We start from the raw sequence: 18046 nt of genomic DNA on the forward strand, positions 1-18046 counted from the left end.
AATTACTTCTGAGTTTGTTATAGTACAATAATACCTCTGAATGGATTTCTTATAGACAATTCCTCTAAATATTTTCTGTCATTCAAGATAAATCACAAGCAAGCAATATAATGTTGTTCACAATGACAATACGTTTTGTATTTTTCTAAACTATTCTCATTTTTATATTCACATAAAATGACTACTTACTATGCTTTGTCCACATCTTCCTTGTGACTAGGATACCAGCTGTCACCACCACCAACATGCCCCAAGGAATCAGTAGGACTTTCACATCTATGGACCTGATGGATTACATAGAAGAACTTGAATTAAAAATACAATTAAAATAGATCATTATAAATTGATCATTTGTGAAAAAGTTATAACTTGTTGTTTACACTGTTGTGATAAATGGAACAATTATTTAGATATTCACATGTGTGGAAGTTTACATTATTATTATTGAGATTATTACTATACAAATAACATTTTTTTTTTTTTAAGTGTGCAACTTGTCCTTGCAAATGAGTGAGAATAATACAAAAATTGCTGCTACTTCTCCAAAGAAATGTTCCAACCAAGAGGAAGTGCTAACAGTCTCTATATGCATTTAGGAAGGGAGTTTGGTTATCTTTAACTGTTGTAGTGTATGATGGAATTGTAATGTTTCTTTGTGTTCATATTATCAAACAATTGCCATAATATGTGGAATAATACAGCTGAATGAGTGATAATAACCTCTGGTGGACTTCCTCCATGTTCCCCTCAGCTTGGTTTGCTGTGAGGTAAAACAACAATGCCATTAATGAAATTACTGGTATACCAGATAGTCAGGTTGTATAGCAACATCACATTCATAGTCAATATTCCAATTTGTTTCAGACGATGAAACAAAGTGAATCTGCTGTCAAGGATTATGAAAACAGTAGCAGATTTTCACTGAATATCATCTATTTCAAGAAGTAAATCATGGAATAAATACATATTTTCAGGGTGATATTAATGTAAGAAAATTACATCATTTTGATGTGAAGTAACTATGGATATTAAACTATTGTTGTGACCCAAACAGAATGTACTTACTGATAGCAGTGATGATTTGTGTTGCAGTATGTTGACTGACATTGATGTGAACAGGCATTTCTAGTTCTCCCACTTCACACCAATACCAGTCAGTGTTCTCCATCTTCAGTCCACTCATAGTCACTGTTAAGACTGTTCTGTTGTTGGCCAGACTGATATCCTTTAATGTCACTGTTCCATGTAAAGTCCCAGAATACGACACACAATCACCACCCATCCTGCACCACTTTATATCTCCAGAGTTACTATAGTAACAATGGACAGTGACACTCCCTCCTTCAACTCCAGTCACTTCCTGTTGGTCCACATAGAGTCCTGGAGTACCTGAACACAGAGGTACAGACACCAAAGAAAGAACTCAGCAGCAGAACTTTATTTCTAGTAAGTATTTTTACTTCCAAAATATCCTCATTAAAATCATCAATTGATAGAATCAGTATGACCTTTTTTCGCCAAGTACGTTTACAAATAGTGTTACTTGGTGATATGGTGCTGCTAGTGATAGACAACATTGAGAGACAGAATACAGACAGCGGAGTTTAAACAAAGTTTACACCACAATCTACATATATAGAACATAAAGTATTCTTCAGGTCAACTTGAACAATAATGGTGATACCAGTTACTAGACAAGGAACCAGTTACCAGGAAATGAAATGAGAACACCAGTCATTTAGTTTGTGGAAGCAGGCTATATCTGATTGTCTCATCATTACTGAGAACTACCTATTCTACTTTACTAAATTGTAAGAGTTGCAGGGATCTTACCTGGAGTGACAGATAGGTAGAACCGTTGTATCATGATATCTGGTCTTCCATTGATCTCGACAACACACCTGTAAGTCTTAGAGTCCTCTGGCTCCAGATCAGTCATGGTCACAGTGAAGACTCTCTGGTTGATGTCATCAGAGATTGAGGCATTACCACTGCTCTTAGGATGGTCACTGCGTACTAGAGTGGAGCAACTAATCCAATCATACCCTTTACACCAGTATTTCACATGATTTATGTAATACTGATCATAGTGACATGGGATGGTGATGGAGCCTCCTGTCTGCACAGACACATACCTCACTGTGGACACATCAACACAAAACACATTTAGGTTGGAATTCAACATAATTTGCACTGCAGAAAAAATCCCATTGCTTATACACTATAAAACAGCTTGTTAATGATTGAGATTTATTACACCGTGTTTACAGTAAATTGACCCACTGGACTTCAGCCCTTTATAGAAACATGTTACACATACCTGCTGATACTCTGTCAAGGATGAGGAAGAGGAGGAGGAGGAGGAGGAGGGAGAGATGAAGAGCCATGTGAAGGTTTCAGTCTGCCTGGCATATTATATGGTACCTGAGCACAAATGTGTGTCATGGACGAAGGTACCAGCCAGAATGACTCTACTTCCTAATGTTAGTAGACTTCACTGTCTGTAACTCTCTTCCTGCTTCTGTTTGTGTGTACATGCCCCCCTCAGTGGCAGATAGCAGCTATTGCATCATATAGACTACTTTAACCCCAAAATCATAGTCACTAAAATATATTTCAGCTTTCTCTAAGGGTTTTGGGACCAAAAGTCACTACTATCCTGTTACCCTCTACTGAAAAATAGACTGCTAATGATTACAAATATTCGATAATTGGGTGACATACACCACATTGGCAAATTCAATTTTTCAGTATATAAGAAACGATATGATAAATGTACTCTGTGTGCTAGACATTGATAGATTTGAGGGGTCATGTGCTACAGAGATGTAGTGATGGGGACTAGACCAAGACCTCCACAGACTCTCACTTTAAACCAGGTCAGGGTTCAGGGTCCTCCGGACCATAACCCAGTCTGATGTGGTTTTACGTTCAACAAGAACGCTCTCTGTCTCTCTCCCACTTCTTTTAAAGACCTGCCATGCCGCACTGCTTCTTAACACCTGCTCGCTTAATCCGGAAGCCAGCCGCACCAATATGTCGGAGGAAACACCATTCAACTGACGACTGAGGTCAGCTTGCAGGCGCCAGTCCCACCACAAGGAGTCGCTAGAGTGCGATGAGCCAAGGAACGCCCCCGGGCCAAACCCTGCCCTAACCCAGACGACACTGGGTCAATTGTGCACCGCCCTATGGGACTCCCGCTCATGGCTGGCTGTGACACAGCCTGGGATAAAACCCCAGGCAGTAGTGACACCTCAACACTGCGGTGCAGTGCCTTTTACCGCTGTGCCAATCGGGAGGCCCCTTTATCCCCTTTCTATACAGGAAATGAACCCTGGTCATATACAGCTCATAACCACAGATGTCCTCCAAGCCAAAGTGTTAAAGTTTGTTCAGGAAGCTGCATTACCAGAATGCTACAAGTTTCAGCTAAACTCATTCCATGACGTCATGTTAAATACTGAGCTTTGTGTTCTACTGTTGGCTCCAACACAGCAACTACTTCACACTCAAACTCACACTCAAACTCACTTTTTTTTGTTGCTTTGGTACAATTTTCATACATATGTGGTAATATTTCACAACTCTTAGTACAAAACTCAATAAAATAAAAAACTTTAAGCACATTTTCAATTGACTAAGTACAACACACAATATCACATAGTAACTTACCAGTGTTTCATCTAAAAACACCTTTCATATAAAGTAATTGCCTTTCACAATGCAATGCTCACAATACATTTCATATGATTCTCTTCTCATTTCTTTAAAAACATTTGACCATCACCTAATTCAACGGCGCTTAATGATTAATGACTTAACAGTTTGGTAGACCTATAGATTTTAAACTGGTTTGTCTACTATATATGTATTTAGAGAACTACATAAATACAATGTGTGTTTGTATAGTATAAACATCTAAATGACATGTATGATACATGATAACCATACATAATGAATATTCATTAGTACTAATTGATTTCACATAGCGTCAACCACTATTGGTCACCATATAAAAGGGGGTGTGTGAACACTTGCAAGTTCTTTAACAAGGAGCAGGATAGACAGCAAGGGAGAGGAAGAAATCAAAGAGCTGGTGGACAAGGGGCCATCAGAGAGGTGGGCATTAGACCGATCAAAGAGGTCAAAGAGTTTGGCATGGGCCCCATCAAATTGGTCAAATAGGTGGGCATGGGCCCCATCAAATTGGTCAAAGAGGTGGGCATGGGCCCCATCAAATTGGTCAAAGAAGTTGGCATTAGACCCATCAAAGAGGTCAAAGACGTCAAAGAGGTGGACATCAGATAGAGAGGGAGGCAGAGGGCAGGGAACTGTTGTGTCTAATGATGTATGGGCAATCGTTGTTGACCATGTGGTAAACAGAGGCCTTACCATGGCAGAGGCTGCCTGATTAGTTCACCCAAATCTGAAAAGATCAACTGTCAGTTCAATCATGACAACATTTCACCCATAAAAACCGGTAAGTATGTAGGATATGCACTATGCTTTAACAGTACATTTACATTATATGATATATTGTAATGCATGTAAATTCACAAAACATGTTACAATATTCTTACAGTGTGATCTATTGACAGTATACTCTGTTCTACCATCAGAAATGACAGAAGACCCCATGGTGGTGCCGTGGCTGTGTGCTGACCAACCAGCAGTGTTGGAAATGGTGAGGGCCAGGAATGACATATGGCTGTCTGAAATAAAGCAGGCCATTGAGGAGAACGGTGACATCTTTGCCAATGTGGCATCCATCAGCCTACCAACAATCGGCCACCTTATGAAGAGGCAGCAGGTATCTATGAAACACATTGACCTGGTGCCTTTAGAGAGAAACAACGACAGGGTGAAAGAACTGTGGGCCGAGTATGTTCAGGTACAGCACTATATACTGTATTACTGTTACTATGTGCTGCACAGCTACTTCACAGTATCATATACTGTAAAAATAACTAACCCAAATATATTTTTAGAGGATGATGGCGATGATTCTGTTAACCATCACAATTATATCTTTGTTCATGAAGTGACCTTCAACCTGGCCAAAACTCAGCGCCGTGGGTGGAATCTCATCGGCCAACGGGCGACCGTCCAAGTTCCTGGACAACGTGGGGGAAACATCTCCATGTGTGCAGCTTCCTCTGAAGATGGTGGTGTAGGACGTAGGCCATTACTTGGATCCTATAAAACTGCACACCTCATTGTGTTTCTCAATGAAATTGAGCAGGCCTGTCAAGGTGAAGGGGTCACCTATGTCATTGTGTGGGACAATGTCAGGTTCCAACATGCAGATGTGGTTCAGGCATTGTTTCGGGCCCATTCCCAATTCATGACCCTATACCTGCTCCCATACTCTCCTTTCCTCAACCCTATTGAGGTTTTTCTTTCAGCATGGAGGTGGAAGGTGTACGATCACCATCCCCATGAGTGTGCCACCCTCCTTCTGGCCATGGATGAGGCATGCCACGACATCAATTCAGACCAATGTCTTCCTTAGATGTCTTCATTGATCACACCTTTGATTACACATTGGATAGATATTATGGAAATTATAGATTTTCTGTCAATTCTGTTGGGTAATGTAAGTGTATTGCCTAATGAGAAAACAGTGTGATCTACTGTAATTTACAGTACTGTAGCATATTACTTTCAGCACTTCTAAGGGCGAATTGAAACGATTATATTAATTTTGTTGAGTTTTGGTGATTAAACAATGTTCTCATTACACGTTTACAATCCAAATGAATGCACAATGACAGGTTTTGAAAGAAAGACTGGCTGCATTACAAGTGTGACCAGTTTGAAGTTGTGAAAATGTACCACATACTTGTGAAAAAAGTGCCAAAGCGATTTTAAAAAACTGTAACAAAGCATTTATATATTCCATTGAAGCTGGAGAAGGTAAAGTACTCCAAGGGTCTGATTCAACAAGGAGAGGATTTGCTACAGTAAACCAGATGACCAAATTACAACTATGAAACAAAAGTACTGTCAAAACACTTTGGTGATTGTAACACCAGGATTCCTGAATGAAACAATTTACAAAAAAACAAATGTGTGTGTGTGTGTGTGTGTGTGTGTGTGTGTGTGTGTGTGTGTGTGTGTGTGTTTTATCCACAATGTGTTTCTATGAGATAATAGCAGTAAGGCCAAATTCAATGTTTTATCAAATAATTTAGTTATTCTATTATTATATACTTAACAATTCTAAATCAAATAGCTAAATTACCCTTGGTATGATCCTATGATGATGTTAAAACAATGTAATATGTTAGCTTAATAGCTTAGTAGAATCCAAGACCCGGGACCTCCTGATTAAACTTTTGTAAACTACATAAGAATAACATTGTTTTGAGGCTCTGCAAATTGCAATCAGATAGACATGCAGACTATGTTTTTCACATACTATCATCTATGTGAGGAAGTAAATCATGGACTAAATACATATTATCAGGGTGATGCTAATGTAAGAAAATTATTGAATTATATGTGAAGTAACTATGCATATTAAATAGTTTATCAGGACCCAACCAGACTTGTGTTATACTTTGTTGACTGACAGTGATTTGAACAGGAATCTCTAGTTCTACCACTCTACACCAATACCAGTCAGTGTTCTCTATCTTCAGTCCACTCATAGTCACTGCTAAAAGGGCAGTGCAGTGAAAAACATGATATTACAGTTTTTTTACGATAGTTGCACACTATGAAGTTGAAATAATACTCTGAAATTGTGAAAATTATGATAATGCCCTTTTGGTGTAAGAGCTGTTTGAAAACAAAATCTGTTCAAGTGGGATGGAGTTTTTGTCCCACAGCATCGCATCTCAATCTGATCTGATTATTCTGACCAATGACCAGTCATATTTTATTTGCATATGTATCCTCCTACTTTGAAGGGGGAGTCTAGACGATCGTTTCCGCAAATCAGGTCTGTAAATGTAAATATATTTACATTTGTATCAACACACCCAATCGACCAGACCAAGCATTTCAATGGAAAAAGAAGGTTTAGGGAAAGAAATTATAAAAAATATATTTGAAGCTATTTTCATTAAATAAACACACACAGTAATTTGCTAGACATACAGTCATGATTTAAACATTTTGGCAGCATCAGTGGTCTGATTAAAGTCACTGATCTTCCATCTAAAGCTCCAGAATTGCTCCTCACACAGGAACCACTACCACCCAGCATGCACCACCTCATACCACCAGGGTTAGTGAAGTACCAATGGACAGTGGCACTATCCACTGGGCACAGACGTCAGTTCAACATCTAGTTTTGATTTACATTTGGATGAGTTCAACTAATGTGAATTAAATGTGAAATAAAAAAAGAGTATAACTCTACATGTCTTTAACTCTCTTCCTGTTTCTGTTTGAATGTACATGTCAGTGGCAGATATCAGCAATGGTATTTTATGGTCTAGTTTTAACCTAATACATATTAATTTCAACACATTTTGTATTGAGCTTCATCATCATAATTATTTTGTTACACAGCTTGTACATTTAATTTACACTCTTGATCATGATTAGTTACAGGTGTTGGACATTTGACTAGATACATGAGATAAATAAGATGAACATGTAAAAAACAAGTGACAAGGGTAAAAGGTGGGTGACACATAACTACTATAACAGATAGTGTATGTGGTGACAATGAAAACTAACACAGCAGACTGTCTTCAGTAGTTTATGGACACAAAAGGATAGAGGGGTCTTTCTGGGGTGGGTTAAGAGGTATGACAGAAGCATATTGGAGGCAGATAGATGCACCTGGCCTCACCCTACTAGAATCTGACGTAAAATGTCTGTTTGCTGATGATCTGGTGCTTCTGTCCCCAACCAAGGAGGGCCTACAGCAGCACCTAGATATTCTGCACAGATTCTCTCAGACCTGGGCCCTGACAGTAAATCTCAGTAAGACAAAGATAATGGTGTTCCAAAAAAGGTCCAGTTGCCAGGACCACGAATACAAATTCCATCTAGACACCGTTGCCCTAGATGAAACAAAAAACTATACCTACCTCTGCCTAAACATCAGCGCCACAGGTAACTTCCACAAAGCTGTGAACGATCTGAGAGACAAGGCAAGAAGGACCTTCTATGCCATCAAAAGGAACATGAAATTCGACATACCAATTAGGATCTGGCTAAAAATACTTGAATCAGTTATAGAACCCATTGCCCTTCATGGCTGTGAGGTCTGGGGTCCGCTCACCAACCAAGAATTCACAAAAGGGGACAGACACCAAATTGAGACCCTGCATGAAGAATTATGCGAAATTATCATCTGTGTAAAACGTAAAACACCAAATAATCCATGCAGAATAGAATTAGGCCGATACCACGCTAATGATCAAAATCCAGAAAACAGCCGTTAAATTCTACAGCCACCTAAAAGGAAGCGATTCCCAAACCTTCCATAACAAAGCAATCACCTACAGCAGGGGTGTCAAACTCATTTTAGCTCAGGGGCCACATGGAGGAAAATCTATTCCCAAGTGGGCCGGACCGGAAAAATCATGGTATATATAACTTAAAAACAACAACTTCAGATTGTTTTTTTGTTTTAATACGATCAACATACAACATAAAGCTGGAGCCTGAGGACAGTGTGTCCAAAATAGTACAAGCACAACATCACTATTAATCATAAAAAACGTCAAGTTTATTTGAAAATTCTAAAGAAAAAGAACACACAAACACACAATAAAATAATGAAATCCTGTTCCCCAAACAAGTGCAAGAACCACAGAGTCAAGAATAGGTTAAATATACAAATAAAATAAAATCAATTAAAAACAACAGCACATCAACATAAAAACATATAAACATAAAGCTGGAGCCTGAGGACAGTGTCCAAAAGCACAACATCACTATTAATCATAAAACACCTCAAGTTATTTGAAAGTTCTGAGGACAAAGAACACACAAACACACAATGCCTCAGTGATTAACAGAACTGTTTCACAGATCACAGAACTATATCAGGGTGTCATTTCTCAGGCAGAAATGTAGATAAAAATAATGAAATCCTGTTCCCCAAACAAGTGCTGTCACGATCGTCGGGAACAGAGGACCAATGCGCAGCGTTGAATGCGAACATTTTATTTAATAGATGATCACACGAACAAAAACAACAAAACGAAAACGTGACGTCCCTGGTTACAACACAAACCAACACGGAACAAGAAACCACAAATAATGAATGCCTAACGGCTACCTAAGTATGACTCCCAATCAGAGACAACGAGCTACAGCCGTCTCTGATTGGGAGCCACCCTGGCCAACATAGAAATACACATACTAGATAAACAAATGAAATGCACACCCTGGCTCAACATACAAGTGTCCCCAGAGCCAGGGCGTGACAAGTGCAAGAAACACAGAGTCAAGAATGGGTTAAATATACAAATAAAATAAAATCAATTAAAAACAATAGCACATCAACATAAAAACATATAAACATAAATCTGAAAGCGTTGCTCAAACTCCCGTAACAGTCCCGTTATTTTATCTTTGAACCGCTTCATGTCTGCCACATGTTGGGTCGCGCACACATTTTTCAGACAGGGGAAGTGAGCTGCATCACCACCGGCAAGTTGCGTCTCCCACAATGACAGCTTCAACTTGAAAGAACGTATGCTGTCATAATACTGCGTGACAACTTTGTTGCGCCCTTGCAGCTGTTTGTTCAAGTTATTCAGGTGCTCTGTAACATCCACCATAAATGCAAGGTCCTGCATCCATTATGCGGAATGAAATTCTAACACTGGTTTGCCCTTTTCTTCCATGAAATGTTCAATTTCTTCTCGTAAATCAAAGAAACGCCTCAGCACAGCACCTCGGCTTAACCATCTTACCTCAGTGTGGTATGGCAGGCCATAGATGTGGTCTTTCTCTCTGAGAAGGCTGTCAAACTGACGGTGATTCAGGCTTCTGGATCGGATTAAATTAACAGTTTGGATGACCACCTTCATGACGTTATCCATCTTTAATGACTTGCAACACAAAGCCTCCTGGTGCAAAATACAGTGAAAAGTCAAAAAATCACGTCCTCCATTTGCAGATTGCACTTTCTCTCTGAACTTTGTCACAACACCTGCTTTTTTCCCGATCATTGAGGGCGCACCATCTGTAGCCAGGCTGACAGCGCGGGACCAGTCCACTCCGACCCTGTCCAGCGCGCCGACGAGTGCGGTAAAAATATCAGCTGCTGTCGTTGTATCTGTCATCGGCACCAACTCCACGAACTCCTCGGTGACGGTCAATGTGTCATCAACTCCGCGGATGAAAATGGCCAGATGTGCAACATCTGTAATGTCCGTGCTTTCATCAATTGCAACCGAAAACGCAATAAATGACTTTACTTTTTGCTTCAACTGGCTGTCCAAATCCACTGAAAGATCGGAAATCCTGTCTGCAACTGTGTTTCTTATCAGGCTGATATTTGCAAAAGCCTGCCGCTTTTCAGGGCACACAATCTCCGCTGCCTTCATCATGCTTGTTTTTACAAATTCACCCTCACTAAATGGTTTTGAAGCCACTGCGATTTCATTAGCAATGAGGTAGCTAGCTTTCACTGCAGCGTCACTGATGTCTCGGCTGTGAGTAAACACAGACTGCTGTTTCTTCAGACCCGACAACAGTTCATTCACCTTCTCTCATCTCCGCTGTCCTTGAAAGTTGTCATATTTGTTGGCATGAAGACTCACATAGTGGCGACGAAGGTTATATTATTTCAGCACTGCAACATGCTCTGAACACACCAAACATACAGCTTTCCCATTCAATTCCGTGAATAAATAGGATGACCATTTTTCTTGGAACACTCTGCACTCTGCGTCCACTTTTCTCTTTTTTGACAGAGACATATTGGGGCAATGAGGGTGCCAAAGCACATCATGTTAAAAGTAGAAGCCATAATAAATATTGCGGGCAAAACAAAGTAGCTCATTGGCTGCACGTGCTTGACCTACTTGCTCTGCCCCGGTATAAACAGTTTGCTTGCTTAACACAATTGCTATTGCGCCATCCAGTGGACGCAATTGGAAGAGCAGTTTATTTAATTGAAAAATTGCAGCGCATTTTTTTACTTTACAATTATTATTATTATTATAATTATTGATTTTTTTTTATTGATTTTTTTTATCATCTCGCGGGCCGGATTAAACCTGCTTGCGGGCCTGATCCGGCCCGCGGTCCGGACGTTTGACACCCCTGACCTACAGAGAGACGAACCTGGAGAAGAGTCCCCTAAGCAAGCTGGTCCTGGGGCTCTGTTCACAAATACAAACACACCTCACAGAGCCCCAGAAAAACAACACAATTAGACCCACCCAAATCATGAGAAAACGAAAAGATGATTACTTGACACATTGGAAATAATTTACAAAAAAAACGGAGCAAACTGGAATGCTATTTGGCCCTGAACAGAGTACACAGCGGCAGAATACCTGACCACTGTGACTGACCCAAAAGTTAGGAAGTGCAGCTCAGTTTCCACATCATTTTGTGGGCAGTGTGCACATAGCCTGTCTACCCTTGAGAGCCAGGTCTGCCTTCGGCGGCCATTCTCAGTAGCAAGGCTATGATCAATGAGTCTGTACATAGTCAAAGCTTTCCTTACCTCCTGCCAAATGTATGACCATGTTAGAGACACATATTTCCCTCAGATTACACAGATCCACAAAGAATTCGGAAACAAATCCAATTTTGATGAACTCCCATATCTATTGGGTGAAATACGACAGTGTGCAATCACAGCAGCAAGATTTGTGACCTGTTGCCACAAGAAAAGGGCAACCAGTGAAGAACAAACACCATTGTAAATACAAGCCATATTTATGTTTATTTATTTTCCCTTTTGTACTTCAACTATTTGCACATCATTACAACACTGTACAGTGGGGGAAAAAAGTATTTAGTCAGCCACCAATTGTGCAAGTTCTCCCACTTAAAAAGATGAGAGAGGCCTGTAATTTTCATCATAGGTACACGTCAACTATGACAGACAAATTGAGAAAATGTTTTCCAGAAAATCACATTGTGGGATTTTTAATGAATTTATTTGCAAATTATGGTGGAAAATAAGTATTTGGTCACCTACAAACAAGCAAGATTTCTGGCTCTCACAGACCTGTAACTTCTTCTTTAAGAGGCTTCTCTGTCCTCCACTCATTACCTGTATTAATGGCACCTGTTTGAACTTGTTATCAGTATAAAAGACACCTGTCCACAACCTCAAACAGTCACACTCCAAACTCCACTATGGCCAAGACCAAAGAGCTGTCAAAGGACACCAGAAACCAAATTGTAGACCTGCACCAGGCTGGGAAGACTGAATCTGCAATAGGTAAGCAGCTTGGTTTGAAGAAATCAACTGTGGGAGCAATTATTAGGAAATGGAAGACATACAAGACCACTGATAATCTCCCTCGATCTGGGGCTCCACGCTAGATCTCACCCCGTGGGGTCAAAATGATCACAAGAACGGTGAGCAAATATCCCTGAACCACACGGGGGGACCTAGTGAATGACCTGCAGAGAGCTGGGACCAAAGTAACAAAGCCTACCATCAGTAACACACTACGCCGCCAGGGACTCAAATCCTGCAGTGCCAGACGTGTCCCCCTGCTTAAGCCAGTACATGTCCAGGCCCGTCTGAAGTTTGCTAGAGTGCATTTGGATGATCCAGAAGAGGATTGGGAGAATGTCATATGGTCAGATGAAACCAAAATATAACTTTTTGGTAAAAACTCAACTCGTCGTGTTTGGAGGACAAAGAATGCTGCTTGCATCCAAAGAACACCATACCTACTGTGAAGCATGGGAGTGGAAACATCATGCTTTGGGGCTGTTTTTCTGCAAAGGGACCAGGACGACTGATCCGTGTAAAGGAAAGAATGAATGGGGCCATGTATCGTGAGATTTTGAGTGAAAACCTCCTTCCATCAGCAAGGGCATTGAAGATGAAACGTGGCTGGGTCTTTCAGCATGACAATGATCCCAAACACACCGCCCGGGCAACGAAGGAGTGGCTTCGTAAGAAGCATTTCAAGGTCCTGGAGTGGCCTAGCCAGTCTCTAGATCTCAACCCCATAGAAAATCTTTGGAGGGAGTTGCCCCAAAACATCATTGCTCTAGAGGAGATCTGCATGGAGGAATGGGCCAAAATACCAGCAACATTGTGTGAAAACCTTGTGAAGACTTACAGAAAACATTTGACCTGTGTCATTGCCAACAAAGGGTATATAACAAAGTATTGAGAAACTTTTGTTATTGACCAAATACTTATTTTTCACCATAATTTGCAAATAAATTCATAAAAAATCCTACAATGTGATTTTCTGGATTTTTTTTCCTCATTTTGTCTGTCATAGTTGACGTGTACCTATGATGAAAATTACAGGCCTCTCATCTTTTTAAGTGGGAGAACATGCACAATTGGTGGCTGACTAAATACTTTTTTTCCCACTGTATATAGACTCAATATCACATTATAAGTATCTTTATTATTTTGGAACTTTTGTGAGTGTAATGTTTACTGTTCATTTTTTATTGTTTATTTCACTTTTGTTTTTTATGTATTTCACTTGCTTTGGCAATGTTAACATATGTTTCCATTAACAATAAAGCCCTTAAATTGAAATAGATGTTGTGACACAGGAGCGGAGAGTGGGCTGTCCTTCCAGGATAAGGACTCAACCAAGATCACTCAATCAGTCACTGCTGTTCTGCTGTTGCCCTCTGCTGGAGAGGAAGAGAAACATTCAGTCACAATCACACACACTGTCATCTTACGGATAGACAATGATAACGGTATCTGGTAAAACAGACAGAGGAGACACCAACACTGACCTGTGTGGTCACCTGTAGAGCTAGTGAGCTGTAGACCACATTATCATCTGGTTCTGCTGCCTACAGAGGAGGAACAGGTAGAGAGGTGAACAGGGATAGTTCTGTTATAATGGAGAGTACAGTTTAAAACACAGTTCTCTGTGAAAGACAGTTGTAATTGTGATATGTGACATAAAGGTGATATATTATGCCTATAGGTATAATGGTGACATAACCATGACTATATTAACACTGAGGAAACAATCACCTACTGTTGTTTCTGATAACATAATACTAGCTGTGGCTAATCAGCAGAGCAGCTTTACCTTGGCCTGTACTTTTAGTTGGGCCTTGTGCTGGGGGATGACAGTGCTGTATGTGACATCATCATCTTCTTCAGGAAATGGGGCCTGCTGATAGAGAGAGACCCAGATAACAAAAACGTATTGTTGTATTGTTATAGTGTACATTTATCTATTGCTTGTTCCAAGACAGAAAATGATAGTGTAAATACAATTGTTTTCTAAAACAGATGCAAACAGCCATAATGTTGTCTAAGACCCAAGATGCATGTAGCCATATGTTGACCTTCTGTTCTGTCCTGAACTGATCAGGCATCACAGTGCTGTACATCACGTCATGGTGGCTGTCTGGGTTTGGGCTCTGAGAAATGGACAGCACAGAAGGTAAACATATGGCTACATGCATAGGAAGACAGAGTATAGGAACTTCAGATACTCAGCTCTACACTGCAGGAATTGAGTAGAGAGAGAGAGAGAGAGAGAGAGAGAGAGAGAGAGAGAGAGAGAGAGAGAGAGAGAGAGAGAGAGAGAGAGAACCCCAGCTCACACTGAAGAGATGGAGGAGAGAGGGAGAGAGAAAGAGAGAGAGAGAGAGAGAGATAGAGAGAGAGAGAGAGAGAGAGAGAGAGAGAGAGAGAGAGAGAGAGAGAGAGAGAGAGAGAGAGAGAGAGAGAGAGAGAGTGAGTGAGAACCCAAGCTCACACTACATAGATAGAGGAGAGAGAAAGAGAGAGATAACCTTAGCTCCATGCAGAGAGGGAGTGATTGGTACTAGTCCAAGATCTCCACAGACCTAAACCAGGTTTATTCAGTTTGTACCTGCTGTGCTGTTTCTCTGGTGTGGCTCACTGTGCTGTATATAATGTCCTGCTCAGGGTCAGCAGACTGCAAAGAAATAAATAGCAAAGAGATACAGGACTTGTCTATTTACCAACTAAACCACAGTTTGTTTCCATGATAGGATGCAGTCAGAGATATATTTAGTGAACTGACAATTTCCTGTTCTCTGTCTTTTAAACAGCATTGGTTTCAGTTAGAATATGGGACCTTTTTTGTAAAGTCATCCATAATCAACTGAAGAGGTAACGCTCGACTCAAATGGTAGATGATCCCAAATCAAGAACAGAAAAGCAGATGGTTGAAAATAATAGAATATAATAAAATAAGTGTATCCTACCACTGAGTTGTTAGTTGTCTGGTCCTTGGCCTTATTGTCCTCTGGAATAAAGAGGGAGATGTCAATTACTTCTGAGTTTGTTATTGTACAATAATACCTCTGAATGGATTTCTTATAGACAACTCCTCCAAATACTTTCTATCATTCAAGATAAATCACAGGCAGCAATATACTGTTGGTCGCAATGTCAATACATATTTTTCTAAACTATTCTCCTTTTTTATATTCACATAAAATGACTACTTACTATGCTTTGTCCACATCTTCCATGTGACTAGGATACCAGCTGTCACCACCACCAACATGCCCCAAGGAATCAGTAGGACTTTCACATCTATGGACCTGATGGATTACATAGAAGAACTTGAATCAAAAATACAATTAAAATAGATCATTATAAATTGATCATTTGTGAAAAAGTTATAACTTGTTGTTTACACTGTTGTGATAAACTGAACAAGTATTTAGCTATTCACATGTGTGTAAGAAGACCATGCAACTGAAGAGATGATATTATTATTATTGAGATTATTACTTTACAAATAACGTGTTTTTTTTAATGTGTGCAACTTGTCCTTGCAAATGAGTGAGAATAACACAAAAATTGCTGCTACTTCTCCAAAGAAATGTTCTACCCAAGAGGAAGTGCTAACAGTCTCTATAGGCATTTAGGGAGGGTGTTTGGTTAGCTTTAACTGTTGTAGTGTATGATGGAATTGTAATGTTTCTTTGTGTTCATATTATCAAACAATTGCCATAATTTGTGGGATAATACAGCTGAATGAGTGATAATAACCTCTGGTGGACGTCCTCCATGTTCCCCTCAGCTCCTTGACTTGTGTTGTCAGTCTGAACAGGCTCAGCAGTTGGAGAGGCAGAGGGTTGTTGATTGGTTGGAGCTTGGGTTGCTGTGATGTAAAACAACAATGCCATCAATGATTACTGGTATACCAGATAGTCAGGTTGTATAGCAACATCACATTCATAGTTAATATTACAATTAATTCCAGATGATGCCACTGGATTAAACAGAGTGAATCATATTTGATAATAATGTATGTAATTCATCTACTAACTTGAGGTCATCTTAATGGTTCTCTGTGTTGCAGTTTGTTGACTGACAGTGATGTGAACAGGCATCTCTAGTTCTCCCACTTCACACCAATACCAGTCAGTGTTCTCCATCTTCAGTCCACTCATAGTCACTGTTAAGACTTTTCTGTTGTTGGCATCACTAGTCCGCTTTAATGTCACTGATATTCCATGTAAAGTCCCAGAATACGACACACAACCACCACCCATCATGCACCACTTCATATCTCCAGAGTAACTAGAGTAACAACGGACATTGACACTCCCTCCTTCTACTCCAGTCACTTCCTGTTGGTCCACATAGAGTTCTGGAGTACCTGAACACAGAGGTAAAAAACAAGAATTCAGAGAAGAAAAAAGTGTTTTTACAACAGGCTCCTTACAAATTCCTTAAAGCTGCAGTCTGTGATTGGTACATCCATTGTTAGTCTTTTGAATTCATAATAATTATATATAGCCATTGATTCTTGAAGAATTTAAGTTGCCTCACGAGTTTAGTTCAACTGTTACCCCATCATGACCCCAACTATATTCTTGTTTTACTCAGTTGTTTGTAAACAATGTAATTGTAAACAAACGCTGTCCAGCTTCAAAACACGGTCAGTTCTTGCACCTACGTATACAGTATAGCTCTGTCTATGAATTTCAGACTGGTTACACATTTATCATTTCATTTGTTGTAAAAGGATATTTATAATTGGGTCATTATTTTGTATTTGACATTGCAGGTTTACAGGACAATCCATAGGACATTGCTGAGCACTATTCATTCTACTTTACTAGATACAAACAGTGAAGGGATCTTACCTGGAGTGACAGATAGGTAGAACCATTGTATCCTGATATCTGTTCCTCCATTGATCTCCACAATACACCTGTAATGCTCAGAGTCCCATGACGTCAGGTTAGTCATGGTCATAGTGAAGATTCTCTTGTTGATGTCATCAGAGATTGAGGCCTTACCACTGATCTTAGGATGGTCAGTGCGTACCACAGAAGAACACACTTCCCAACCTAATCCTTTACACCAGTATTTCACATGGTTGATGTGATTCAGATCATAGTGACATGGGATGGTGATGGAGCCTCCTGTCTGCACAAACACATACCTCACTGTGGACACATCAACACAAAACACATTTAAATTAGAATTAACATTTAACAGAATCTGTACAAAGGAAAAATACAAAATAAATCACATTGCTCCAACACACAGCTCGTTCATGATTGAGATTGATTATACAGTGTTTTAAGTGAATAGACCCAGGGGACTTCGCCCTTAATTCATTGAAATAGTACCCTTACCTGCTGAGAGTACAAAGAGGATGAGGGTGAGGATGAGGAAGAGGAGGAGGAGGAGGAGGGAGAGATGAAGAGCCATGTTTATGGTTTCAGTCTGCCTGGCAGGGACGGCTTGTTCAATAGGGCGATATGGGCGACGCACTGCCAAACGGGAAAAGGAAGGGATTTTTTTTCTAATCAATTATAAAAAATAAAAAAAAATAAAAAAATTATAATTTTTTTTTATAAATTTATAAAAAATTATATCACGGCAACAGCAGTTATCAGTGTTCACGTCTGATCTGCCAGCCACTAAATGTCAAATCAG

The 18046-nt window shown here is 39.9% G+C and overlaps 1 protein-coding gene and 1 long non-coding RNA gene across 2 annotated transcripts; both read right to left on the bottom strand.

Moving 5' to 3' along the window:
* Positions 1 to 220: 220 nt before the first annotated feature.
* LOC121558418 lies at positions 221 to 1272 on the bottom strand. The gene is made up of 3 exons (XR_006659199.1): positions 1066 to 1272; positions 721 to 760; positions 221 to 284 (listed from the first exon to the last, which is right to left on the bottom strand). It is a non-coding gene; the product is annotated as an uncharacterized LOC121558418 (long non-coding RNA).
* Positions 1273 to 13752: 12480 nt separating this feature from the next.
* On the bottom strand, positions 13753 to 17818 carry LOC121560348 (polymeric immunoglobulin receptor-like). The gene is made up of 9 exons (XM_045217099.1): positions 17743 to 17818; positions 17245 to 17550; positions 16422 to 16754; positions 16142 to 16253; positions 15593 to 15687; positions 15346 to 15386; positions 14193 to 14276; positions 13888 to 13947; positions 13753 to 13779 (listed from the first exon to the last, which is right to left on the bottom strand). The coding sequence occupies exons 1-9, from the start codon at positions 17816 to 17818 to the stop codon at positions 13753 to 13755; spliced, it is 1134 nt and encodes a 377-aa protein (XP_045073034.1).
* Between the last annotated feature and the right edge of the window lie 228 nt (positions 17819 to 18046).

Source organism: Coregonus clupeaformis, unplaced genomic scaffold, assembly GCF_020615455.1.
Source record: "Coregonus clupeaformis isolate EN_2021a unplaced genomic scaffold, ASM2061545v1 scaf0917, whole genome shotgun sequence".
In the NCBI taxonomy this organism is placed as follows: domain Eukaryota; kingdom Metazoa; phylum Chordata; class Actinopteri; order Salmoniformes; family Salmonidae; genus Coregonus; species Coregonus clupeaformis.

Coding starts and splice junctions, on each gene's coding strand:
- LOC121560348 (XM_045217099.1), bottom strand. CDS start 17,818: ATGGCTCTTCATCTCTCCCTCCTCCTCCTCCTCCTCTTCCTCATCCTC. Junction 15,688..16,141: donor ATGGAGGACGTCCACCAGAG/GTTATTATCACT, acceptor GTAATCCATCAG/GTCCATAGATGTGAAAGTCC. Junction 13,780..13,887: donor CTCTACAGGTGACCACACAG/GTCAGTGTTGGT, acceptor CTTCCTCTCCAG/CAGAGGGCAACAGCAGAACA.